General features: G+C 44.3%; 1 protein-coding gene across 1 annotated transcript in view; it reads right to left on the reverse strand.

Annotated features, from left to right (window-relative positions):
* Positions 1–27526, reverse strand: part of snrka (SNF related kinase a) — a 44509-nt gene that overhangs the window by 10932 nt on the left and 6051 nt on the right. Inside the window, 2 exon segments of the mRNA XM_079164587.1 lie at positions 2086–2298; positions 10294–10435. Of these exon segments, the coding sequence (XP_079020713.1) occupies positions 2086–2298; positions 10294–10435 (355 nt within the window).

A 27526-nucleotide genomic window follows, 5' to 3' on the forward strand; every position in this document is an offset into this window, starting at 1 on the left:
TAACGTCAACTGCATATTCCCACTCAGTACCCTGTGTGATGGTCCCTGCTTAGTCTGCTTGTGTCGGTTACTGTGTCTACCTCTGCTGTTACAGATGTCACTGACTAACAGGTCACATCTGGATATACCTCTCAGTTTATCTTCTGTATTAGAATAAATCTCTTATATCTGCCATCTATACGTCCGTTCCTGATATTGTCACAACCCACGGCCCGGGTTATACTTAGTAGGGCTGCAACAACGAATCGATAAAATCGATAAAAATCGATTATTAAAAGAGTTGGCAACGAATTTCATTATCGATTCGTTGTGTCGCGCGATTATTACGCCACTCAGTGAAGTGCAGTGAGGTAAGTCACTAGTGGCTGGTGAGGCACTGACTATTTCAGAGTCAGATTTACAAATATATGAACCCAATATAGAGCAGCTTAAATCACCATTCAATTGGCAACTTGCACATTGACAACTGGTTGTTTTTCATATTTCATATCAGCATTCTTTACACACATTGGTAAGGTACATATTTGATTGCACCGGGAGCGTCTGCTCCGCGATCTGTGACCTGCCCCACCAACCTGTTTCAGAAGCGGAGCGCGCGCGGGCGCCACCCGCGAAAATCTGTGTAACAACCACGGATTTATAAAGAGAACAACAAACACAGGTTGAATTGCTGTTGATTTGGTCATATTTCCCTGTTTTTTTAGAATTGTTAATGCTTAGATATTTAATCTTCAATATTTGCAAGCAAAATAGAAGAAGAAGAAACAATGACAAACAATGATAAAGCAAAAGGCACGCGCTCAACCCAGTTTGTTAGGGATTGCGCAATCTGAGGTGAGGCACAACTCTTCGCTGCCTCATCTCGCGTGTCTCCTCTCTGTTTGAACAGGACATGAGCACATTCAGCGATTTTGACTATAAAAAGGAGGCTCAGCCTCCCCTGCCTCACCTGACCGCACGTCCCTGGTCACCCAATAAGTGGCAGAGATGTTTGAGTGTTCACAGTAGGCCCAGTCGCCTGAATAACGCAGCTAGGAATAATGGAATAGGACTCCGGTTCTATTTTGTGGTTTTTTCTCTGAACTGGGTCCATGATTAAGAGGGACGGCCGGGGGAAACCTCACCCGACCCGGACATGGAAAGGATTGACAGATTGATGCTCTTTCTGGATTCTGTGGGTGGTGGTGCATGGCCATTCTTAGTCGGTGGAGCGATTTGTCTGGTTAATTCCGATAACGAACGAGACTCCGGCATGCTAACTAGTTACGCGGCCCCGTGCGGTCAGCGTTCAACTTCTTAGAGGGACGAGTGGCGTTCAGCCGCACGAGATTGAGCAACAACAGGTCTGTGATGCCCTGAGATGTCCGGGGCTGCACGCGCGCCACACTGAGTGGATCAGCGTGTGTCTACCCTTCACTGAGAGGCGTGGGTAACCCGCTGAACCCCACTCCTGATATTAGGCAATTTTTTTTTTAATTATTACTTTCACAGCTCATGGATGTTCGAGCAACCTGTTTGTGCACTTTCTGAAGATTCTTTGCACTGTGAATATGCACTGTCAGTTCTGTTTTTGAATAAAGGGTTGGAAATTAATGCTTTTTAGTTTGTAGTTTTTTTATCCGATTCATCGATTAATCGAACAAATAATCGACAGATTAATCGATTATTAAAATAATCGTTAGGTGCAGTCCTAATACTTAGCAATCATTGAAGCAGAAATGCATAAAATGACACAAATGAAGTTTAATAAATCATGTCCAATAAATGGCTGTGCTGTACATGCACCACCGCCCACTCATCTGCTTCGTTGCTATTGAAAGTAGTTTTGGTCATTTTATTGCAAAGGAAAGAATTTTCATGAGCAGTTGTGACTGACCAAGATTCTGCAGTTCCGTTTGTGCTCGTCACATTTTAATATACTTGGCAAATGGCCAAAGGAAAGGCAGTGCGTAACACCAAGACTATATGCAAGCAATGTTCCAGAGCATTGCAAACCAAGGGTGCCAATGTTACGAGAATGAAAGCACGTCTTTGAGCTCTATACTGCTGTTTGAACACCAGCGAGACAGACATCACACAACTTACTCCACTATGGCCTCTCGGTCGGCGATGTCTCCGAGCACCATGCGCTGGATGATGCTGTTGTGTTCCTCGTCCGACAGGTTCTTGTGGGAGACCAGGGGAGTGTTGTACTTGGTGGCCGGAGACGGGTCGACCCCCTGCAGCCAGGCGTGGCTCTCAATCTCCTCCAGGGAGGCCCGTCGCTTGGGATCCCTCTGGAGCATGCGGTCTATCAGACTGGAGTATCGAGTAGACGAGAGTGAAGGGGGTAGGAGGAGAGGGAGGATAAAAGAGAAAGAGCACACGCTTAAAATGTATCGGAATTCAAGAGACACAGAAATCCTGTGAAATGATTACATCATATTTATGCGAGTGTTGTGAGGGACGTGGTCTCAATCACACCAACTGGACATTCGGTTCTGGTTGAGTCTATTGTTTTTCTAACCCACTTTAGATTAAACCACACCCACTTCTCTATGATGACGTGGGCCCACTATCCGGCGCATTTTCTGTACCCAGTGTGGCATGAATGCATGGTGGCAAGCTAGCCAGGTGCTAAATGAGCACAACGTAATGCTTCATCCACACATTTTCAAGTCCACAGAAAGAAGAGAAGGGGCACGTGCTGTGCTACACTTGTTATGGAAAACGAGCCGAACAAAGTCGTCACTCGTAATTCCGCATGGCATCCAATCACAAGGTCGCGTTGAGGCGACCGGTGCTAGACAATCACAGCACAAGCAGGGCTGTGGTGAGACTTTCGTCACACGGAAGCGGGCGTGGTTTAATCTGAAGTGGGTTTGAAAAAGAAACCCGATAGACCCGTTCTGGCTGATGCCGGCAGTGAGAGCAGATTAGTTGAGAGAGAGGGGCTCCTGGGTGTTGAGGGCCCCAGGTGCATGCTTGTGAAGAAGCTGACTGGCTGCTTCCCAGGTGCTTAAAGGTCACCACCTGCTCCGCTGGCTGTCTCTTCCGCCTGAGGGAAGAGACCCATCAGGACCGCGTTGTCAGAACGATTGACAGCTGACTGGTGTGACTCCGACGCTCTGCTTCTCACTGTGTTAACACCGTCGCACCACTCTCGCCCTAACAGTGCTGATCTGCTGCTTCAGTTTGTCTGATCAGATTATTTTCGGGGGCTGGGTTTTTCTTTCGTATCTGCGGCAGAGATTAACCATTTTCATGCAGCTAAAATAAAGTATAATACACTTAAATTATCGACATGATATGAATAAAGTGGGAGGATGCGACTCCTGAAACTGACGTGATGCAATCCACTAGAGAGACTCTTGGAGTCGTAGAAACTACAGAAAACCACTCTCTGCTGTAGACCTTTTCAAACTTGACATCATCAGCATCCTAAATGAGCCTCTTCCATTGAAGATCATGTTGGACCAGAGCTGTGAATATGACATGTGAGTTTAGTTCAAGTCCAATCACCCCTCGTCTGATTGGGGGTTGCTTTATGGCTTTATGACGGTTACATCTACAGTCTATGTGCATATCTCTGAGTTACACTCGATGTCTCTTGATTCTTCACAGTTCGTTTTGTTTGTTCGTCCTCTGGTCTTTCGGAGTATAAACGCCTCCGTTCATGCTCGGAGCTGCTGCTCTGTCTGCTACACAACTACTCCAGTATTACTTCCTCCAGACACGTCCAACACACTGCTGCTTCAGTCGGGGAGACGCTCCGCTATGAATCAAGAGAGTGTCATCGGCAGCTCTCAGTCACCACGCTGCTTTGGAAGAAATACGGTCTCATATGAGCTAGAAACAGCAGGAAGACCTAGACAGCCATGCTCTTACTATGCAGGTTTTCTCCTGACATTAGAACCTTGCTGTGTCTACTACACTCAACCCAGCCGATGGAAAGCAACCAATTCACTTTCTATAATGTACGGTGACAGACTGTACGAGACATTGGCCTTGACAGAGCAGAGGATGTGGAACTACAGCTGGTCGGCTGGGAACTTAAATTCAACACAAATGACACCGTTGAAAGCCGAGATTGCAATTTAATAGGATTAGATGGGATATGGAGTCCAGTGGGAAGACTAATATTAATATAGGGAAAAACATCATGCATCCAGAGACCATCTTTATCATCTGCATCATAAGGTGGACAGATGACGGACTGACAAAGGGGAAACAGAAACATGTGACAACGATGCATAACTTTTTCCAAATAGAGAAGATCTTCATGAGGGAACCTAACGTGAACAGATCTTTAGAGTAACATAACCTGGACTGTCAGGGCCTTGTGCAGTAGGTGCCGTCTCCGTTGAACTACAGGACCCACGATACCGTAGGTTGACTTGAACCCCACATAGAATACGGGACGTGACTGGTTTTATTGACGAGGGGAGTGGAACAAACCCATCCACCTACATGTTGACACGTATAGACTAAAGCAGAGAAACCTGCGCAACCAAGCTGGTGCCTCATTTTGGGCTTTACTGAATCCACCCCCCCCCCCCCCCAACCCCAACTCTCTCCAGTCCTCGAGTGTATTTGTGCTACAGTGGGAGCAGACCGTGGGATGGATGCTGGAGGATAACAGGCTGGGCAGAGCGGCCTGTCAGTCATGCTGGGGATTAGGGCTCCCTGAGGACCACAGCCAGCAGCAGCAGCAGTGGAGGAGAGATAGAGGTGGAAGCCCCCCTATCTGCACACTGATGGCAAACACTGCAGTACTACCAAGTTCTTTCCACAATCACACTCAAAGTGATACAGTGTGTAGAGATTCTCTATAGAAGCATGGACATATATGGAGACAAATTAGGATTAATGACGATGATTGATGGTTTTTATCGTATTGGTCAGGGTCAATGCTCATCAGCTTGACTTACACTAGAAGGCTAGACTGGATTTAAAAAAAGGCACCCTAAAAAGTGGATCTATGAGTTATTATAAAACAAACCCTTTGGTCCATATTCTTCCAAAATAATTAATCATCATCAACAATTCCCCTGAACAGACCAAAACCAACAATGATTTTTTTTTTCTAACTTGTGCAAGTTAGGGAAAAAAAATCATTGTTGGCCTGTGAAGCGGCAGAGTGGCGGTGAAGTGCGGCCTGCAACGAGGCGACATTTAATGTTTGTGGAAAAGCTGCAGCCGTTCAATGCTACAGTGTAAACGACAAATCTGTGTTTAAATGAGAAGGAGAGATAGCCAACGGCCGCTTATTGTTGCTGTCTTTAACGCACTGGTATCGGATCGGTCTGTCTCGGCCGATTCGCAAGTTCGGGTATCTGAATATGTTGAAGCCCTACACAGTCTTGATACGCTATACACAAGATTTCATGGATGCAAACCAAGGGAACTAGGCTGTACAGACTTTGTACACACAGGCCCCTCATAAACACAACCACGGCCTGTTGCAGAATACGCACACTCGCCTATGTCTCTCGCTAACCCGACACACAGACCTCGGCTCGGCTTCTTCCCGTTGCCGTCCTGGTATCCGAGAAGAGGAGAGACAATGTCCTGCTTTAATCTGGGGTTCTCACCAAAGACACCGGATCTAATTCTCACAAAGAGGGTCCGTTTAGACGGGCTCGCTTCATTTACGGTGTAAAATCCTCTCTCGCACTCATTCTTCATATTTGTGAATACATGTTTTGCAGTTTGAATAATGGAAACGGCTGCAGTACACTTTTAAAGCTACAATTGCAAGTGACAAATAACTAGTGACTTCTAGAGACCCTACAAACAGCTGTCTTATCCCATCCGTCTGCCTCTCTTTCTCTGTCCCTTGGTGCTTCGCAGTCACACAGGGCTGCCCGTTTCTCTACTGTCTTTCGCTACAAGTTACACACACACACACACACACACACACACACACACACACACACACACACACACACACACACACACACACACACACACACACACACACACACACACACACACACACACACACACACAGGAGGGCTCATGTGTGAGAGATCCCATCCAACCGACCCACGAGCCAGAGAAAATGTTGGTGTGTGAAAAGGACACGCAAGAGAGAAATGTGCATCGAAACAAGGCGTGGATATTAAACTCTCTGTTCCAACAATGGAAATTGTATCCGAACATTGGATATCAGCGGGCAATGAACTGACTCAATCTCTGTCGGTGATGTGTGTGAGACAAATACAAGAGGAGGGAGGGACGGGTGTTTGTGTGCAGTCCCGTGTGGTTCGTACGGCGATGACAGGAAACGAAGGAACGCCATGTTCTGTTTGGTCGATCAGAAACACAGCCACGCTGTGATGGAGACGGGAACACAATCGTCTGTTTTTATGAGTGGTTCAGAAGGGGGGGGGGGGGGGGGGGGGGTGTAAGGCAAACATTTTTCTATAAAGCCTAATCCCCAAAGTACAAAATCTAGGATGACAAAAACCAAACAAAGCTCAGAAGGAGGAGAGTGAGGCAGTGAATAATTAATTAATTGAGGCACGTAAATGCATTTTGGTGAGTCGATGGGGACCAGAGAGTAGAAAGGCCTCCGCTCACATAGAGACAAGCGACGAACACAAACACACATGTCGGGGAAAACTGGCAGTCAGAAAACAGAGATGCGGACCTCATGGGAGTTCTTATTTAGAGGACGAGTGCATCAAAAACAAAACAAGCCAAGAGGACGCTCGCAACAAACCTCGACCTTTGTGACGCTGATGTCTAAAACTGAGCCCGCTTAAAACCCAAAACGTGTCCCTCTAACCTCGTAACTTGTCACTGATCAATCTTGGGATTCTGGGTAATTTAGCTTCTGTAACATGTCTAGTGGAGAGAAAACATCCAAAATACACATGTAGCTTTGTCTATTTGCTTGTGTAGATTTCTCCAACATTTACCAGAAATCAGCATTAACAAAGCCTCCTCTGATAGTTTAACATACATTTCTGTAATGCACGAGTCATGATTTAGTAACTTGGTTAAAAAAAGAAAAAAACTACGCCTGTGAAAATCACACAGCTTTGTACCAAGTTGCTGAGTTTGCTAATAAGTCTGAAAAGGGGCTTGCTAAACTTAAGACGGACAGACAAGTCTACTCTATATCACATCACAGTCCTGCTTTAGACATAATGCCTCTTTGCAGCACAAGTTACACTGAAGGTGGATATAGTCCCTGACGTCTCTGATATCACAGATTTGGATCTCCTGGTTCCCCTCTGTGTCATTAAGTGATCCGACAGCGAGGAGAGGAGATGGAGAGGTTTGAACTTCTGCATCGCTTTGGTTTCTTCTCTCACTGTCATCTCTCAGCGTCCGCCTGTACTTTTCACTCCCCTACGCAAACCCTTTGTTTTCATCTACGAGATACACACAATGCATCTGTTCGTGACTCCCACCCCCTCCCTCTGTGTCCGTCTACCTCCATCTCGATGTTACAGCCCCTAAAACATGAGGCGGCGGACGAGCTCCGCTCTCCCAATCAGAGAGCAGGCGGTGCAGAAACAGCAGGTGTTCCTCCAGGTGGCCACGGTGTTGACACGACGCCCTCCCTTCATCAAACATGTTGGTATTTCAACAAGGCAGTTTCTTTTCACTTGTGTCAGCGGCTCTACATAGAAGTGCATTTTCTTGCCAGAATTCCCACAATGACCAGCAAAGACACACACACACATTCATGCTGATCCTTCTAGATAAACCGCAGTAAACAGGTACGGACACGTCCTATGGTGTAGTACTCCAGATGTATCCTGGGGCATCAGTGGTGCCAAGACCAGGTTTCAGTGCTAACTACGCTTACATACTACATCGTTCGTTTTGAGATGCACACACTTCATTTGTTTCTGCAGTACTGTCCTCCAACCTCCTTTGTCACGTATGAAATCCACACCTGGTAGCTAAAAATGGTTGATTACGTCCGTTTCTCTAATTGACAACGTTAAGAGAACGAGGTGAAGCCACCCAAACGCCGCACTTTAGCACGTCGAAGCGAGGCTGGCTGGAAATCCCCAAACCTGTGACATGTGTGGCTAATTCACCCGTAAGTGACGTCGCGAAAACAAAACAAAACCTAAAGCTCCGGACACAGCATGCGTCAAATAGCTCTTCTGCTTGTGAGGCCAAAGCCCATCAGATTGATCACAGCTGCTTCAGCTTAGCACTTCAATCTCGCCGCATCTCTCCTTGGACTCGGAGGAGATAAGCGTTTATTTCCTGTGTCTAAAAATACTCCGATGTGCAGCAGTGAGAATGTGAAGAAGAAAAAAACAACATGCTGAGCACACAGGCTCTGGTGCCGTTGCTCATGCCCATGACATCCAGCCATTTCCCCATTGCGACAATCCAAAACACGTACAGGCTGAAATAACAGGAGCTTCTCTTGTCTTTAAAAAGCGTGTCTAAGCCGATCCACTGTAACACACAGGATGTGAGCAACTGTCTTTCACAGGCAATCCTGCAGCAGGTCTTCTGAGCCACTAAGTTCAATGTTGTGATACCAAATAAGGTACAAATAAGGTAAATAGTGGATACACAAGGGTCTGGACTCTGATTCCGTTTGATGTGGAGAGCAGAACATTTTCTTGATTAATTCTGGCCACATGTTGGAATCTATTCCCCCCCCGTGCATCTGGAGAGAATTAATTAGTACAAAATTTGTGATTTACAAACACACATGGGGAATTACGCGAGTGCTAATTTATCTGCCTAACTGCCTCACTCACTTTGGGGGGTGGACATGTGCTTGTTTTGTGTGTAGCTGGACTGTGCTGCTCTGCAGCTGCTCGAAGGCTTTTGGTCTCTGCCAGCTACTGGAGCAAAGTGGTCTGCAGGGCTCGGAAGGAACGAGCGAGCTGCCGCCGCGTGCCAGTGCCTGGGTGGAGCTCCACAGGCGTGCGCGCGCACACACACACACACACACACACACACACACACACACACACACACACACACACACACACACACACACACACACACACACACACACACACACACACACACACACACACACACACACGCACGCAGTGGTGGAGTATAAAACATGCTACCTGCATCTCGTGAGTTAAAGGGAAAATACACCTACATTGTGCGTAAGTGTGTCTTTATTCTTTGATCGCTGGGTAACCATCATCACCTCTGAGTTACAGCATTATATTGATGAACAGTAGAGCTGCATTCACATGCTCTGTCATGAAGACGACACACATTTAGATGAAACGTGCTGAAACATTGTATTCCTGTTGCACAGCAGTGGAACGTTTCACATGAAGTCACACACTGAGCACAGATAGTGAAGAGATATAACTGCTACTGTGTAAAGGGAATGCTGCTGTTAAAAAGAACCTTATTTGTTTAAAGTGTTTGCAAACCAAATGTTATTGCACTTTTGTTCATATAGCAGTACTTTTAAAATAAAAGTGCACAATACACTACCTTTGAATTAATTATTGAACTTTGCCATAACAATGAGATTAATCGCAAAAAATCCATGCGATTAATCGCGATTAAAAATTGTAATCGTTGCCCAGCACTAATATGTATAGTATACTTTAAACAGTTAAATATATTGTTAAATTTGACTTGGCAATAAAAAAAGTATCGGTTCAGGCACCGTTTAGGCACCGGTATCGTTTTAAAAGTATCGTTTTAGCACCGGTATCGGAAAAAACCCAAACGATACCCATCCCTACTGCTGGTCAGTAGAGAGAACGCAAGTTTAACACACTTCAGCAATGGCCTCACTTTTCAAAGCCAGAGGTTTGCTTTTGAGTTTAACTCATTAATATTCTATTATTTGGTGTGAACTGAATCAGTAATGTAATAAAGCAATGACTGAGAGAAGGTTGCTAATGGAAACATAATTACTGTACAGTGCTGATATTAAATATTTCTCCTGCTGTGTGCAGGTTGCTTTTTTTATAAAGATGTGAAACACTGAATGTTGACTAAAATAATGGCGAGTCATGGCTTCCATTCACCTAAAGGGCATGGGGTAATCATGAGGCTCAACAAACCTTGAGACTGGCCCCGTATAGTTGAGCTTCAAAGTGAAACGATTGTGTTGTAACATTTAGTATATAAGACATGTTCTACAGACGGCCCCAGCACAATGTGAGCTAGCCGTACTGGGATCAGGTGTGCAAGCTGCGGTAACTGCAGGGTGGTTACAGGTCAACAGGCCGTGTCAGCTTTATGTGATTTGCTGTCCTCCATACCAGAGAGATGTATTCTTCAATGGTTTCTTTCAGAAACAGAGTAGACCGAGCACCGTTGTGTGTGTGTATCACTCACTCTTTGCAGGCGCTGGAGACGTGGGCCGGCACGGTGTATTTGCAGTCCATGATCATGGTGAGAGTCTCGCTGTCGTTGGCTTCCTGGAACGGCGGCTGGCCGCATACCAACATGAAGAGGATCACACCGAGACTCCAGATATCTGAGGCAGAGGGAACCAAACAGAAGAGGATCTGAAATCCACGTGTGCTGCCGGGGTGTTTTTATTTGTATTTGTTTCTATTACAAGATCAAACCGTACACATATCACAAACATTTCAAAATGGATAGAATACCAAGTTCTTTCTGGACCATGTGAAACACTGGCGACAAAATATGGATTATCATTTAAGATTTACATGTAAAAAAAATAAGACACAAGGGCTTGCTGCTAGTAATATCTCCAGTCAGACACATATCTCAAACTCCCATTTTTGTACTTTTTAAATATTATATTGTGTGACATATAGTCATTAAAGCCTTCTAAGCACACCCTGTGGAATCTACAAAAGAAGCCACGGACATTTGAATGTGCTCAAACGTCAACAAAACAAGCACATGGAAAAGTTGAGTTGAGATGAAACACTTCTGAATCTTCACAAAGTCTAAATGAAGATTTCCTTCTGAATGAGGTTTAGTCATGTGGGAAATAATCTCTATAAACAGATTATGGATTCTTATGTAGAATCTGTAGGCAGAGGGACAAGATTTTGGTCCTGGAAGCGCTCTGGTTTCTGTTCGTAGTGCAAGAAGTATTGACCAATCACGCTCGAGCAGCAAAAGAGGCGTTAAGCATTGGAAGAAATGCAATCTGCTTGTGCAACAACTCCCTCCAGGTGTTCCTAAGATATTGCGTTCATGAGAATGGAACAGACGGACAGACAACCCATTTCTATCCCAACGTTTGGTAAAAAGAGTCTTTTTGGGCCCAATGGCATCATGTGACGGACCAGGAAGTTGTAATTCTATGGTTTGGCCGTTATGTAAAATTTGGTCGGACCGATAGCCGATGGGTTGTGAGACTTTGTGGGAGGTAATATTAGTGACTTATTCTTTGGGCTGTGGATTATGTCATCAAATATAAACCCCAAGGCACCGACCAACGCTGCAGATAAGCTGATGTTTTCCCTCCATGCCTCTTTCCCTACTGTCTTAAGAAAGGTTGACTCCAGTGGAAAAGTCGACACAGAATGGAAACCAGGAGACAATTAAGGGGAAGTGGGATGAGTCTCAGGGACGGAGGGAAGTGTGAGAGTCCTACAAGTAAATATCAGCTCTTTTTTTCTCCCGTGGCATTTTAAATAATCCCGTCTCCTCACAGCTGGAACAAAGAAGGGGTCGCGAGCACATTAGGTCTATTTCATCGAAAATCCAAAACTAGACTCTAATGCGCGACGTTGTCACGCTAACGTGGGTGTGCCAACAGTGTAATGAATGTCAAATCAATTCCCCTGCGCATATGTGGGCTTATCCAAGTGAGCGTATACTCGGGGCTAGTTGCACCCTGGGAAAGCAAACTGTCAACATGCAGAAGCACTGGGCCATACAGACTTTATGCAACCACACACACACACACACACACACACACACACACACACACACACACACACACACACACACACACACACACACACACACACACACACACACACACACACACATACAATCACATGCAAACATCTGTGAATTCATTTCCCCTTGTTCAGCAGTGAAGCAGAGCCAAATCACTCTGGCTGAGAGGGAGAAAAAGAAGAAAAAAGACATCAGCAGCAGCTCCAGTCAAATGTTGGCAGCTCTGAGGTAATTACCATGAGGAGGATTTTTAAGTAACTTTCCAATTAAGCTCAGATGCCCTCAACACTTAATGGGGTTGGCAGAAATGGACATACACATTCGAAACCTTTGGTTGTGGCTGAAACGCACAATCAAGACTCGTCACGCGGATCGTGAAATGCTTTTAGCCACAGGCTAACTATCAGAGTTGTCCTGGCCCCAAATTTAGACTTGGCTTGGCGTCACCGTTGCAGGCCTTGGCCTCAGGCTAAGCTGTGCTGTTTAATTAAACTGAGTGAGTGATCACTCAAGAGAGCAAAGCGGAATGAGCTGGACTCCAGCTCACGGTGCTTTTAAGAGCATTTATTTTTAAGCGAAAAGCCTCTGTCCATTGACGTTTAAATGCGTTTCGTTTGTTTTGGATTTCAAACCCGTTCATACAGAATTCAATCTCAAGACACACCTGCGCTCCACCAGCACGGTTGACCGCTCTATGGAGCTGTCCTCCGTCCTGTCCGTCACAGCCACCGGGGTCATGGTCTCTCCAGGAGAGGAGTTGTCCCTGAGGTGTGTTTATCCCATTTCACCCATGATCCCACAGCAGCGGTGAAATAACGAGGCAGTACAAACACAGCGTGCATGAGGAAGCGGCTGTGGCCGACGGTGGTCTAGCTTGCACAACGCAGGCTGTGGAGTGGTTTAGAGCATAATTCCTATTCTCTGTCCGACTTCCAGATGCCATTTTGTTCTAAAGGCTGGGCAACAGTGAAAAAGGCATTAGCCACAGTGAGCCACTGCTTAAGCTCAACAAATGGTGTGCGGCGGGGACAACAGAAGCAGTTGATGATTAAGTCTAAATACATCAGTAGGGTCACTGTGTCTGTAACCCCGTTTTAAAAAAAGCACATGCAACGGTTTGATTCGACCAAAATTTGTGTAGCCATTAGTCAACCTCAAGCCTTGTGAGATGCTGATGAAACAACTGGTGTAACGCGTGTTCAAAGCTAACAGCTGGCACGCATTTCCAGGAGCTCCCTGTGCTCGTTGTCACCACGTCAACCTACGACAACTCTCCTCCAGCCTGTACTGATGTCTGCTCTGCTGTTGCAATATGAACAGACGCAGGTATAGAGGGTCAGCTCAGCATGGTCATCTCGCTGCCCCGTGCGACCATTGACCCCTCGCTAAGCCACGCCCGGTGATCTGTCAAGCTATGTTATGATGGAGCCCACACTGTCACTAACTACACGCCCTGAGGAAATATCACATTTGCATTTGCAGCAACTTAACGTGACTCCTACACAGCTGAAAGAGAGTCATCGAAATGAAGCAGATATCTGAGTACAAACAGAGATTCAGCGGGAAGCTACGAAAGTACTGAGAGTTGAAGACGCACAACGTCTTTCTCTCGTCTCCTCCACGGTCACGAGTCGAGTATCGCAACGCACCCTTGTTTGAGGGGGAGAAAGGGGGTCGTTATGCGTTGGCATGGTCACCGCAACCCACAGATGGGTCAGGCGCTGGTCCATCTTGGGTGCGACTCAGCACAACGTTTAAACTGGTAACAATCAGCGCGGCATCGCTTGACTCGGCGCAGCCAATAAAGAAAAACCCCTAGAGATGTTGTGGCTGGACAGCTAGGTACTAACTGGCCCTCAAATGATTGCTCTTAAACCGTCCTTCAGGTTTGAATGTGGGCTCTTTCTCTCACAGTGAGAGCCTTGCTTAGCCCTGCATGTTGTATTCCCGCCAGCAGGTTGGCACAAGTCTACAACTCTACTACAGTACCCCTATATATATATATCATTCTTTAGTAGTGGTGTAACGGACCATTGTCGATCCGTGATCTGGAAGGATCCCCCCTTGTGGTTCAGCATGCATGTGAACCGTGGATTAATTGCACAGTTTAACGGTAAACACCACAGTGTGAAATAAAGTTTTACTGACGATCGTTATCTGCCAATATTGAGTTAAATATGCGATCAGGAAAATGGCATTTATGCTTTTCTAGTCGCCGATCTCTCCCGCTAATGGCCAACGAACGAAGGCTCCATTCAGTTACATTATGATGCGTTCAGGTTCTGTTCAGTGAAAATAAGTATTGGGTGAAGGTACATTATAGTTATGATGTGTTCACATGTAATCTAGTAAAATGTAGTGTTAGTGAGAAACTTGAATAAATCCAGTTGTATGAAGGAGACGTTTTCACAACAACATAAATAGATATTAGAGAAATAATTAGCTGTTTACAATACCCCTAAACAGCTAATTATACATCATTAAAACTACTAATGACTTTTCAGAACCGCAGGTTGCCGTCTGGCGCATTCCTAGAAAAAAGCTTTGGTGGAGGTATCACGGAACAAGGAACTCACAAAGCTACAATGAAAGAAAAGTAGCCAGGACACAGAATATATATCCACAACAACAGTTCTCAGAGACACTAATCAGGCTACAGTAGGACTCCGATGTGTGGACTAATTAGGGCCCGAGCAACCGACAAGTGTCAAGCATGTCAAGCAAGCAATTCATGTTCAAAAATGAAATGATTGCTGTATTTCCACGGGGCTCTCTGTCCTATTAGCCTTACAGCGTGCAGACATGGCAACCTCAGGCCTGAAGCCGTGGAACGCTGTGGAAGTGCTGAGCATCTGATCTGAGGGACGGGTTGATTGGCTAAGAAATAAAGCGTCCTTCACAGCCAGTTAAAGTTGTTTGGAAGAGTGCTTTAAACATTTGTTTAAGAGCATGTTTAATGAAGCAAAAAGGTGGATTTGTTATTTGTTGTTGCTAAGCTGCTAAAAATACATTTATATATTTTCCCTGCCTCTTAATATCCCAATTTAAGCCTGGATATTCAATTAAGTAGGAGTGTAAATGAGTCCACTTCTAATCTCCCGCTGTCAGCTTGCCTACTTTGTACCTTTGTTGTGTTACTGATGCCTGGCTGTCTGGCTACAGCATGAAAGAGAGCCATACCTAAAAAGGATCTGGGTCACAGCAGAACCATTTGATGTACTGCTGCTTGCTTTGGACACATTATTGCAATCCTCCTCCTGCTGCTGTCTCCTCAGAGTGGTCACTTCTACAGATTCACAAACCAAGTAGCATGGAGCATTGTTCCAATCGGTTGCTTCCTTCATCCAGAGGCTTGATGGGAGGACAGAATGACTGCTGCGGCCATTTAGGCCAGCAGATCATTTTCATAATCAATGAACACGGTCCCCACTCTTTGATAGAGGTCATATTCCAGGAGATCAGTGATAATCTAGCTGGTATGACAGACAGGGAACTCGCCATGTTCCAGTCTGTGGGGGCCTGATTTAAAAGAAGGGCAGTCCACGGCTGTAACTTGAAATAACTTGAAAGACAATGCTGGCTAAGTCAAAATGTACCATTGGCCGTTATTCAGCCGTTGTTTTGGGCTCCCATTCAATAGCTGACTCTCTCAACAATGCCCAACACACATTTGAAAGCATTGTTCTTAGTAGGAGTTGAATCACAAACCTTAAACCTTTTTGGGCAAAACAAGCGAGCAAGCAGGTCAACTTTAGAGAACTGAACCAACAACAGCGTTTCCACTACGGAACCAGAATACTCTCATCCAAAGAATACCATTTGACCGTTAATATGATCCTGATCACAACTTCGCCTTTTCAGATTGCAATATAATCTGTTTTGAGGAGCTCTGATAGACGGACTAGTAGTTCACTCTCAGATTAAAGACAATAGGAGAATGTCAGAACATTGTATTTTTTCTCTCGTTTCCCATGATTGGGAACCTTTATTAATCTGCACATTTGTTTTTATTGTTTGATTAATCAAGTTATTGCTATCAACTAACTGTTTTGTCTTTAAATAGTCTCAAACCTGTGAAGAATGCTCATCATAACAGTCCAAAGACAATAGGCGAAATAAAAGCAGAACATCCTCACATTTAAGAAGCTGGAACTAGCAAATGCTTGAAACATTATTAAAATTGTAAAAATTCTGAAATGAATTTTGAATGTTGTTCAATAGATTGAACAATCAATCGACTGATCAGCTAATGGTTTCAGCTGGACAGAGCATCAAAGAACTATAAACTGTGAAAGAGAAGATTTAGCTTGGAGTAGAATAATGTCATTCAAGCCTTTACATCTGGGTTTATCAAAGAGACATCATAGTTACATCACACTGCATCTATACTGTCATACAGATGAAGAGTGAAGGAAAAGCAGAGATAACCACAGCTAGAGGTCTCCTACATCGTGTGTGTCTGTCATGCACCATGTAGTGACTTTGTAGTGCGTTTAAACTTGCTAACAGAGCTTGGCACAATGAATAAAGTGATATAATCTTGTGTTTTTCTTGGTCTTTATTGTGTATTGGCACGCTCATAACTCAAAGAAGTGTATTGCCACACAGACTTGAGCGGTTCTGGCAAAAATAGAAAACAAGTTTAAACAGGACAAAAGCAGCAGATAATGGCTCACACAGAAGAACAACCAAAGGGATCAAAACCAAAATGTATTTAAAGCAAAGCAGCCATGTTCATAATTTAGACCCCACAGAGGGGCCGGCACCTGGAAAGTAGAGACTAACCAGCAGAGTGACTTGTAAAACAGGGAGATCAAGTCAAGCCATCCGACTGGTTCTTAACAGTCTGTGTAAAACATGGACGTAGTCTCTGTGACGTCAAAGCGGCCCCGCCCTTAATTACAATTAACTTTAAACCTTAATACAATTAAATGGGTGAGTTATATAGAAATTCACCTCCCGCACGGTCGTCATGAACAGGAACATGAATAGATCAAAACTGTTTTTTGTACCAGGTTGGAGACATGTTTATTTCTGTTTGACGTGGGCATTGACCCGCTTTCTAGAACCAGCCTCAAGTGGACTTTATAAGAACGGCAGTTTTTAGCACTTCTGCGTTAATTGCTCAACACCCAGAGGTTGCCGCTTGGTTTGTAGATGTGAGTTACCGATCACATACCAACGCTGATTCCTGTGCGGGGGAATCGCTTCTCCCAACACGGAACAGGTCACAAAGTGACAAAGTTAGCTGCTAAAACCTGCTGCGAAATGGAAACATTGAAGGAGGAGAGGACTGGGCGGAGCCCATTTCCAGAAAAAAAAAATCCACCTGCTATACGACATGCAGCGCTACGTAGAGAGGAGGTTCCACAGTGTTGCCCACAATATTAAAGCGGCAGAAATACACGAAGCACTGGCCCCGCAGCATCCACACCTCCCCCTGACAGATAAAGACAAGCCTGGTACGAGCAGCTATCACAGCCAGCCTACTGACGCTGGACACTTTCTCAGTGGTTGCACAATAAATGGCAACATACACGAAATGTAAATAAAGAGCCAAATATAGAAATCAAACGCTAGCATGTGATGAAAAAAGAAACATGCTAGCTGCTACGCTCCTTAGCAATTGCATGGGTATGTGCAGGCAGCCAGCCCAGGAGGGCCTACTTTATTGTGAACATTATTATTTAAAACGATTTAAATTGGAATGTGTCTCGAACTTTCATATTGCCATACTAGATGGCCGTTGTATAAAAGCAAATCCATCAGTTCAAGTATGCAAAAGGATTGTTTTCAAGGTATCTCCATATATAATGTACAGCTGTAAGATTAGAAGTCATGCTAAAGGAGCACACACACACACACACACACACACACACACACACACACACACACACGTACTCCTATTAATGAACAGCAGTTCTAGAGGCTGTCACCAACACACACGGAGCCGTCATCCTGAAGAGGATGACACACACACACACGAGTGGAGAGCACTCTGGGTGACAGCTGTTAGAGCTGCTGTCACAGACAGACCTGCTGAGGCTCCACATGCAGGAGACTGCAGGTCTGCTGCTGCACATGTAATCGCTCCATGTGAAAAGTATCAAGATGAGTTAGTCAATTACATCTGTGTTATCAATACGCTGCTTTCCAATATCCATGATCCATTACACCACTAACACACACTATATACATATACATACACACACACACTTGCTTTTTTTAAGTCCACAGTCTGATGTTTCAGCAGACATGAGGCAATCAAAAAATGGATTAAAACTTTCCAAGTGATACGATTCTTGAAATTGAATTGAAATGTATTCTTCAGCATAATGGGGGGTTTTGTTCCACGTTGTTTAAATAAACATCTTATAAGCATGATATAGAGTCCAGGATCTCCATCTTTAAAGTTTCCAAATTTGCCCATCCTGAATTTGTGATGGCAGCAACTACAAATAACCCAAGAAGACGAAAGAGGAATTCAACCGCAGTCGGGTCCTCAGGAAAAGAAAAAGAAGATGAAAAGCTCCCATGAATGCTAGTTTCATGAAGCCTCCTCCTGACTTGGCTCAATGTGCTAATGATTCCGCTACAGCCTGCAGCAAAATGTAAAAAGATGCACATAGACACACATGCAAATAAAGCTGACAAATCATCGGGGATCGTCAGCGTGTGACAGTCACCTTGGAATCTACAATATACTCACTTTACATCTGAATTTCAAAGAAAAGCATTCGGCATTCTGAAGTCATTCTTCAGCCTACATCCTGCTCACAGCCTGATTCAGCACGTTAGAATCACTTTGCATTCTCATTTACTCTTTCTGGTGTATTTTTTATACTCTCCTTTTACTGCTTCTTGTTGAGCCGTTAGCCAACAGATTGGTAGTACACGGACCAAAGTAATCATGTGGACATCTCAGAGACAAGAGGTGGCTGACGTCCTAAAAATAGAATGCTGGTAAAGATCGGACCGACCTACAACCGGACGCACAAGTGCAGGAAAAAATAGTTTAGTTAATATGCCAATATTTTCTACATGAACCCTCTGGTTTATATAATGTAACAACTGCCCAGAGCCCATGGGGACATAATAAAACTGCCAAAGTAAAAGTAAGTAAGAACATTTAGTCAAGTACTTAGAGGGACAGTTTGAAGTAGTCAGACAGTATCCATTCATTTGGGGTTGATGTACTAGTCGTTTTGGAGATATCGGCCTCGAAGATGTGTTCCTTCTCTTCAATATAATGTAACTAGATGGCACTTGACATCAATGTGTCTTTTCAGAAATGATGACTCCGGCTAGATGATCCACAGAGTTTGTGATCCGCCTTACTTGTTGAGAACAGTCGAGCCTAAAACCAAGCCCCGCCCACCGGCCGGAGCCAGCTCTCTGCTTTTACAGCTAAATGGGAACTAAACTATGTCTCTGAAAAAAACATTTGACATCAAGAAACGGGCAACACAGCAACAGAATCTTGATCCATATTTGATCAGCGTTGAATGTGTGCAGCTAATATCATGGTTGTTCATCTAATAGTTGAGGCATTTCATAGACCCAAGTGGTGGACTGATTTAAAAAAGCACCATTTGGATATAAGCTCTATTTCTGTTAGCCTTGTGATAACAGTAAACTAGGGCACAGCAGAGTGATCATCCATCATCCCTCCTTTGCACATCTAATTAACCCAACAGCACATAATTACTCACGCGTTTGTCCTTGAGTCCTGTCTGACAGCAGGAAACCAACCCTATTCTGGGTGTGTCCACACATACTGACATTTAAAAAACGTCTGACAAGAGGTTCAACACGCTCCATTGTATCCTCAGGGCGTTTAGTTACGAAAGAGATGATCTTTAGTTCGTGCTCCTGCTGCAGTTTCCTGCAACCATCGGTGCTTTAGATCTGCTCTGATGAACAGGTTTCACTTGGTCCACACAAGCACAGATACAACCTCAAGGGGTAGCATTAAAGCTGCTGTTAGGACTGCTCATGTTGTTTATCTTTTCATTTGTGCCGTCAATGTATTTTGTGTGTTCAACAATGTCTCTTGTACTTAGAGCGCGGCGATAAATTCAATTAATGGTTTCGGAGGAGTTTTCCTCAAGCAAGAAAAACAAACACGGTCCTCAGTTCAGTTTGTCTACAGTCTGTGGTAACTAAAAGCAGCAGCAACACTACATTGTTCTAGCATCACAAAAAAGAGGCACACAACCGAGTGTGTTGAAAATTGCACAAGACGGCGGCAGCCCTGAAACAAAAAAAGGAAGAACGATGATGAAAACTGATTTTCTCATAGTATCCCATATGAGAGAAGGCGAGCGCAAAAAGAAAGGCGGCAGCTGGAAGAGCCGCCTGCTGGCTCCCGTCAACCACGACATCGACAGATAGAGATGGACTCGTGTTCCGCGGTGTGCTGGACGAGGGAGGAGTGTCGGCGATGGAACGGAAACACGTCCAACATGCTGACGCACACTCTTTGTTTGTTTTTGCATATCATTTTTATTGTTGAAATAAAAACAAAACTCATTTAAATATTTAAAGTTGTGTTTTTTGTTGGCCTTGTTTGTTATTAAGAAGAAATAGATCCATGGTGTAGATGTGGAAATGGGACTGGACAACCACTAGGTGTGAGCACCTGCAAAGCCTACGAGGGAGATACCAAGGGACGGAAACTGGGCGAATACTACACCGTGACGGTAAAGAGCGACGAAGGGCCACAGGACATTCCAGTGTTTCCAGGCAACATCTCAACCATAATATATCCAGTGGCAGTGAAGGGGATGTGGTGGGCCTGCGGAGACCATGCATATCCTTGTCACAAATTCCCCTTCATATTAGTTTGTTTTCATCCTGTCTGCCTGTTTTATTAACTCTCCTGTCATTTCAGATCCTGCCATTCACACCCTATCATCTCTCATTAATTCATATATTCGTCTATAATCATTCCGTCGAGTCCAGCATGTTGGTCTGCAATTATATGTCACGTTTACATTTTAAGGGCAACCCTCTTTATGAACAGGGAGTTCTTCTTCTTCACTAGCTATCGTCCTGGCATCCTGCGCTGTGATGCTTTCATTAGCGGCCGTGGGGTTTGTCTCCCGGCCTCTCTTCCTCTCCCTGCTCTGCATTCAGACGCTTCGCTCTGATAAACCAGCGAGCAGCTTCAAGTGACAGCAGCCGCACAGGGCCAATAAAACGGGACCTGGACCAGATAAACACTAACAAAACACTGGAATTTATCAAAGCCCCCACGTCTCTAAATGGTGTTACAGCACTGACAGAACTATTTCAGCTCAAGGTTCATTTAGCAGTTGTTGTGAAAAGCTTTCGATCTGAATAAAACAGTTAATTCAGTGTAAAATCAACGCTCCTTTAACTCATTCACTATTCTCTATAAGATACACACTCAATGTTTTACTGAGAGAATGGCTGAGGTATTTGTCCACAAAATGCAATCAAATGGATGATTCACGATTTTTTCTTCTTCTCAAAAGCAAAAAGACAAATATGCACGTGCAAAATAGTTTGAATCATGATTTGCCTACAAGTCCCAACTAGACACAACCTGTCAAAGTATTTTAAGGAGGGGATCGACTTCAAGGCTAGTCAATACTGCAGTCATCAGAACGAGCAGACGTTCATCTACGGAGCAACAACAGGATCTGAGCCAACCCGCCGGCCTGTAAGTTAACCCCTTCCTGTCTGCTCTCCTCCTGGCTGAAGGCTCCTATAGCGGCGAGGAGCAGGGACACAACTCTGCCGCTGTCCACCAGCTTTTAAAGTAACCAGTGGAATGTTGGCATGACAAAACGCTAAATGGGAAGAATAAAAATGACACAATGCTTCATCCACACACACTCGTCACAATTTGTTAAGACTTGGCAACATTACCCAACAGCGTTGATTGTGTTTCTTCAAAGTACAGTCGTACTATTTAGTTAACAGCTTGAAAAATGTACTTTCTTTCACCACTTAAGAATTGATAAACGATACAAAATCCCTCCTAAATGCTACATTAAGACACCAAGACCTTGAGAAACCATCCATGCTGTGATTTGGTATCAAAAGCTTTTGACAATTGGAGATTTCTGTAAGAGTCGCATTTTTTTTTTTTGCGATTGTCTGTTCAGTAAACCGCTCAGAAACCCCTTATAGTCCATAATACTCTGAAAGACTGTAAAGTCAGTCGAGCGCTGACAAACATGTTAAGTCTGTATATCGACTGGTCAGTCGGTCGGCTAAGCCCACCCGATGGCCTGTGATGAGGCCTGTCATGCCTCATCACAGGCCTATGGATGAAGCTGTAATACTGACTATCTTAAAAACTGTAAATATTCACTAAACAAGCATAATTTGACAGCGTTTTCTTTTGGACTTCCTGTTTTCCACATACATGTATGAATTAATTAATAAACTAGTGTTAATTTGTGTCTCCCTGCTCGTCGCTGTGCTTACTCTACAGCAGAGTGATACTGGGATAGTTGATCCAGCAGCTCTGTCTTTCGATAGAACTCCTGTCCTTTACTGCTCTTCTTTTCAAAAGGGGACACACGAGTCTTAATCTAGTCTGTGATCAAGAAAATAATGAATAGAATGCCACTGTGATCAAATATTCCTCCCTGCTTCCATGTCAACAGGCAGCGGAAAGAGACAGAATGAGAAGACATCTGACTGCTTCGCCGTGTGCTGGCCAGAGCCGGCTGCTTCATCTACGATGTGTGTATTAATAGCAGACGATAAACCTGCGCCGTTGTCAGGGAAGTGGAAATGGAGGGGGAGGGGGGGGAGCACAGGAAACAGCAACCCACAGTGAGAAACGTGTTGCACTAAGGTTGAAAACAGATACCGGTGCAGAGTGTGGCAGCGTGCTCCATGTGACGAATCACTCACTCACACACACACACACTACAGACCGGGGTACTGGTCCCACTTCTGTAGGGTTGTTGTTCCTCTTAAGGGAGTTGATCTGGTTGAGGTAGAAGCAGACAGACTGATTTACAAAGTACGTGCGTCAGATTAGAGTCCAGCAGCATTAAATTGGCCAACTGACAGACAACCTGCAGCACTTGGCAGCAACAGATCCTCCGTTTGCTTTCGGGAGTTTGGTTTACCTCAAAGCAGATATGATGGATTGAGACGTGGGCCAGGGGCTTGCTGTGTGTCAGTACCTGTGCCAATATGACACTTGAGTTATGGTGAGAAAAGAAACGTATTGGGTATGAGTATAAAGCAGGGTTTTTCCTGGTGGTACCATGCGTTCATGTGCACACATGTGCATGTGTACCGGGTAGTGCATGTTTGAGACTGAGAACTATGACCACAAACACCGACATACAACATATAAACACAGATTGATTGTGATGAAAGATCTCCTTCGGTTTGTGAAGCATTTATCATAAAAAGAGAAAATTGAATCGTAAATAATTGTAAGTAAACCTCTTTCACACTTTTACAAGACACTTTATAAGATAGCTTATCTTTTTTTTTAATAATTTCTCTGGTTTCATTTACAATCTTTTTTCTTCAGTAGTATATATATATATATATATATATATATATATATATATATATATTCTCAGATGGATGCTATTGTAATGAACTAATATCACATTCTACAGATGTCTGCTTTTGTATTAGATAAAAATGTGTCAAAAAGTTGATGAAAAACACTTTTTATGTACATTTCATCAGAGTAAACAGACGCATACATGGCGTTGTAGTTCAGAAACGCATGTAGACGGGCCAGAGCGGCTTTCAGAAACACCCGCATTTATAAATGTCAGTCGGCTGGCAGCCGGTCCGCTAACTTAAAAATCCTGCTACGATGAAGGCCTCTGACTGACTAGCACTCGCTGCCTTCGCTAGGTTTAGGCGTGAGGAGTGAGATTGGTTCTGGTGAGAATAAGCCCATCAAGAGGCAGCGCAGGGCGGGTCATGCTTCCCGGTTCAGCCAAAGACGGACAACTTTTTTTCTTCCTCTTTGGTAGTTTTGGCAGCACCTTTCCCGGTTCTGGTAGCGATACAGCACCAACACAACGGCGTAACGCCACAATCGCAGGCACACATAACAGAAACCCACCGAGTGCAACAATAGTGCTATATAAACATAACAATAAAACAGTGGCGACGAGGAAGATCTCGGGTAGATAATAACGTGAATAAATATGAAAATAATTGAAATCATGCCCTCTAAACTAAAAAGGAAAGACTTTAGATTCAAAACCAGCTGAACAGCATTCAAGCTCGCCTTAAACGGACATTAGTACCCTGAGACGAAGCCGGGTCACAAGTTAATCCCGACTATAGTGTAAAGCAATGCAAATGTGTTGCCCATCACAATCACTTATAGCTCCCTCGCAGCATGAAGGGCCTTCCCACCATGTTAATGACTTTGAAGTGCACTCTAAGCTTCCCAAGGCCGAGTCTGAAAGAGGGTTTAAAGCGGTTTAGAGTGCAGCGGCTACAGAGGAATGACTGCAGGCAACAACAACAACAAAAACATTGCATTGCACTGTTCCTTATGTGCCTTTGGAATTCACTGGAAGTGTGCTCCAGAAGAAAGGAGAGCAGGCCTGTCCAACCGGTCCATGGGTTACCGCCGCAGTGTCAGTCAGTGGAGAGCAGCGATGCAACAGAACTTAAACGTTTTAATCAAATTAATCTTTTGTTTTTTAGGCCCATTAAAGGAAAATCAGTTTATGCATTGTGATTTCTGTAAAGTCACAACAAAATGACACTCAGGGCCAGGTAATGATGGCAGGAGAATACGTCAGCAGAGATATAGTCAATATAGAAAAATGGCAACAGTTGCACACACAGAGCAAAAAAAAGCTTAATACTCCAATTCATGAAATATTGCGACTAATTGGCCTGTTAGCAATGTGGGCTCTCAATGTGTGAAATTAAATCCAGCAGCTTTGACTCGACCATGTCCTCGTGTCTCAAACCCGGAGTGCAGTTAGTTCCCAACCTTCAACACCTGTCACCCCATTCATTCCTACCAGTCTCTCTGTCTGTCTCTCGGGAGCAGAGCGAGCTTTGACTAATCCACAACAAACTGACAGACAGCTGACCATTTGCTCTGTCAGCCGCTGTGCCTAAGTAGGCCTCAATCCTTTCTTGGCTCTAGAAATCACTCTCTCACACGCGCTCTAGCTCGCGCTCTAGCTCTCGCTCTAGCTCTAGCGTGGCCACTCCTGCAGTGTTGACACTTTCGACACATTAAATCTAAAATGTTGCCGGCCTAGTTTTAAGTTTTCTTCTTGATAAATGTTGCCATGTCTGGCCTCTGGCACCGTCACCCCGAAACACACATGAACATTCCAGTAAACAAGTAAAGAGAGAATAATTCTCTCTTGATTTATTACCTCAGTAAACATTGTAAACATGAGTTTATGGTCTCAATCTCTAGTTCCAAGTCTTCTTCAATACAGCATGATGTTGATTTAGTAAATGATGGTCCATTTAGATTCAAACAGACCATAAAGCAGGGTATGGCTTTAGGGTGGGCTTACTGTGATTGACAGGTTGATACCAATTAGAATCGTATATGGTAACTTTCGTTCATCGGTTGCAAAAAGTAAAGATGGTGACAGCCGTAATCCAACATGGCAACAGCTAACACTGGAGGATTCAAAATGACAGTCCACAAAGCAATGGGAGATGTCACAACGGCTACATCCATGGTTTTGGCTGATGCTCCTTGTGTGTTTATTCTTTTCTTATAAAAACCCAGTAAGGCGAACCTATGAAGACCCGTTTACATTACTAATGCAAAACAAGTTGGAACTCAGCCTGCCAGCTCCTGGCGTCATTAGTAACGTTGGGTTTAATGGACACAGACCGTGGTGTGGGCTACGTGTTCTGGCATGCCCACATCCTCATTCACATGCAACACTCGTCCACAGCCCTCTCTCCCCTGAGATCCAGCTTCACTGCAGGGCTTCTTCCCCCCACGGAGATGAAGTGGGACACACACACACAGACACACTTTCATGTCCCTCGGCAGTTTAACCCGCTTTACAAGCCCACTTAATTAAGACTGGACCATCTATTCAGTAATAGTTCTAATCACATTTTCATACCACTTCCATCGTGGCCAATGAAGGGAATTGCAGCAACTAAACTGTGTATTGCAGTGTCCGTGGCTGCAGACATGCTTAGCCCCTGGGAAGGTGAGCGGACTTTGAGAAGGATAACCGTACAGCAGGACCCAGAATGAAAGTCCAACAGCAGAACTGGACTAGCTCAATAAGGGTCGAAGTCAAACTTTCTGAACAATACTTGGAAATGGAGTACCGTCAGAAGTGGTGGATTTAAAGAAGTAGAGGTAATATACTAATAACATCTGATTTTAGACATCCTTCTGTTGAAGTACTACTGAAAAGTAATTCATAAAGCTCAAAATAAATACAGTCATCGAAAACACACCGAACCGTGAAGCCAAAACCGAGGTACATACGAAAGAGTGAATTTTGTGAACTGTTACACCCCTAGCATTAGCTAATAAAGCTACAAAAATATATAATAATTGGTCAATTACTTGGAAACCAGCAGCAAAGGCCTTTTGACATTTCAATAAGTAATACAAATGAATGACGGCTGAATTGCATTGAGTTGCTTTTGTGCACACTGGTTCACTGTCACAGTGCCGTGTACCGGGACAAAACAAACGTCGTTAAATGCTTTTAGTGAAATCCTGACGGACCGGTTTGTCTGTGCACAATTCCTACAAACCTGTCAGTCTGACATGCTGACTTAGGCAACACATGCCTCTTTGACACCTGTACGTGACTGTTGTAATAGAGTGTGTGTCTGTGTGTCTGTGTGTGTGTGTGTGTGTCTGTGTGCGTGCGTCTGAGCATTCACATCTTTCCATCCTGGTCGACCACAATAAAATGCCTCGGGCACCGAGCGAAATGCAGCTCAGAGATAAATAAAGGCAGCCGGAGGTGTGGGAGCGTCGATGTGCTGCACTCACAATCTAACCTACAAATTCATGAGAAGCACACCACTGTTCATTCATCATATAGCCTCCTATTCACAGCAGCTGTATCACTGAACCCACACCAGGGTCCACGAAACGCAACCCAACGAGGAGCGTAGACAGACTCACTGGGACAGAAATACAAGTGTAAACATTGACGCTGAGCCAGATAACATTCATACAAGTGTTACACTCCGTCTCTTCTTGTTTCCACTGGATATTCTCTAATGGCAGTGAAGCTAAAGCCAGCAGGGCCATACAAGGCTTTCTGTGACGCTGACCATGTAACACATCTGAGTCAAAAGTACCAGTGCTTTCTGTAATAGGCACGCCAGGAACGAGGACAGAAGGGGCTGTCATTTACATTTCTGAACATTAGTAACGATAGCAGGCACAGGAACCCCCCACCCCCCCACTAGTTGCTAATTTCTTATAGTGTTACATTGAAAAACAAACACAACGTGTTTAAATCAACAGGAGAATGAAGGTTCCATTCAGTTACATCATGATGCGTTCAGGCTCTCCTCAGTGAAAATGAGTACTGGGTGAAGGTAAATTACAGTTATCATGATGTGCTCATGTGTAATCTAGTAAAATGTAGTGTTGGTGAGAAACTGAATAAATCCAGTTGTTTGAAGGAGATGTTTTCAAACCACATAAATAGATATTAGAGATGTATTATTACACTAA

This window comes from Pholis gunnellus (genome assembly GCF_910591455.1).
Source record: "Pholis gunnellus genome assembly, chromosome: 8".
Classification (NCBI taxonomy): domain Eukaryota; kingdom Metazoa; phylum Chordata; class Actinopteri; order Perciformes; family Pholidae; genus Pholis; species Pholis gunnellus.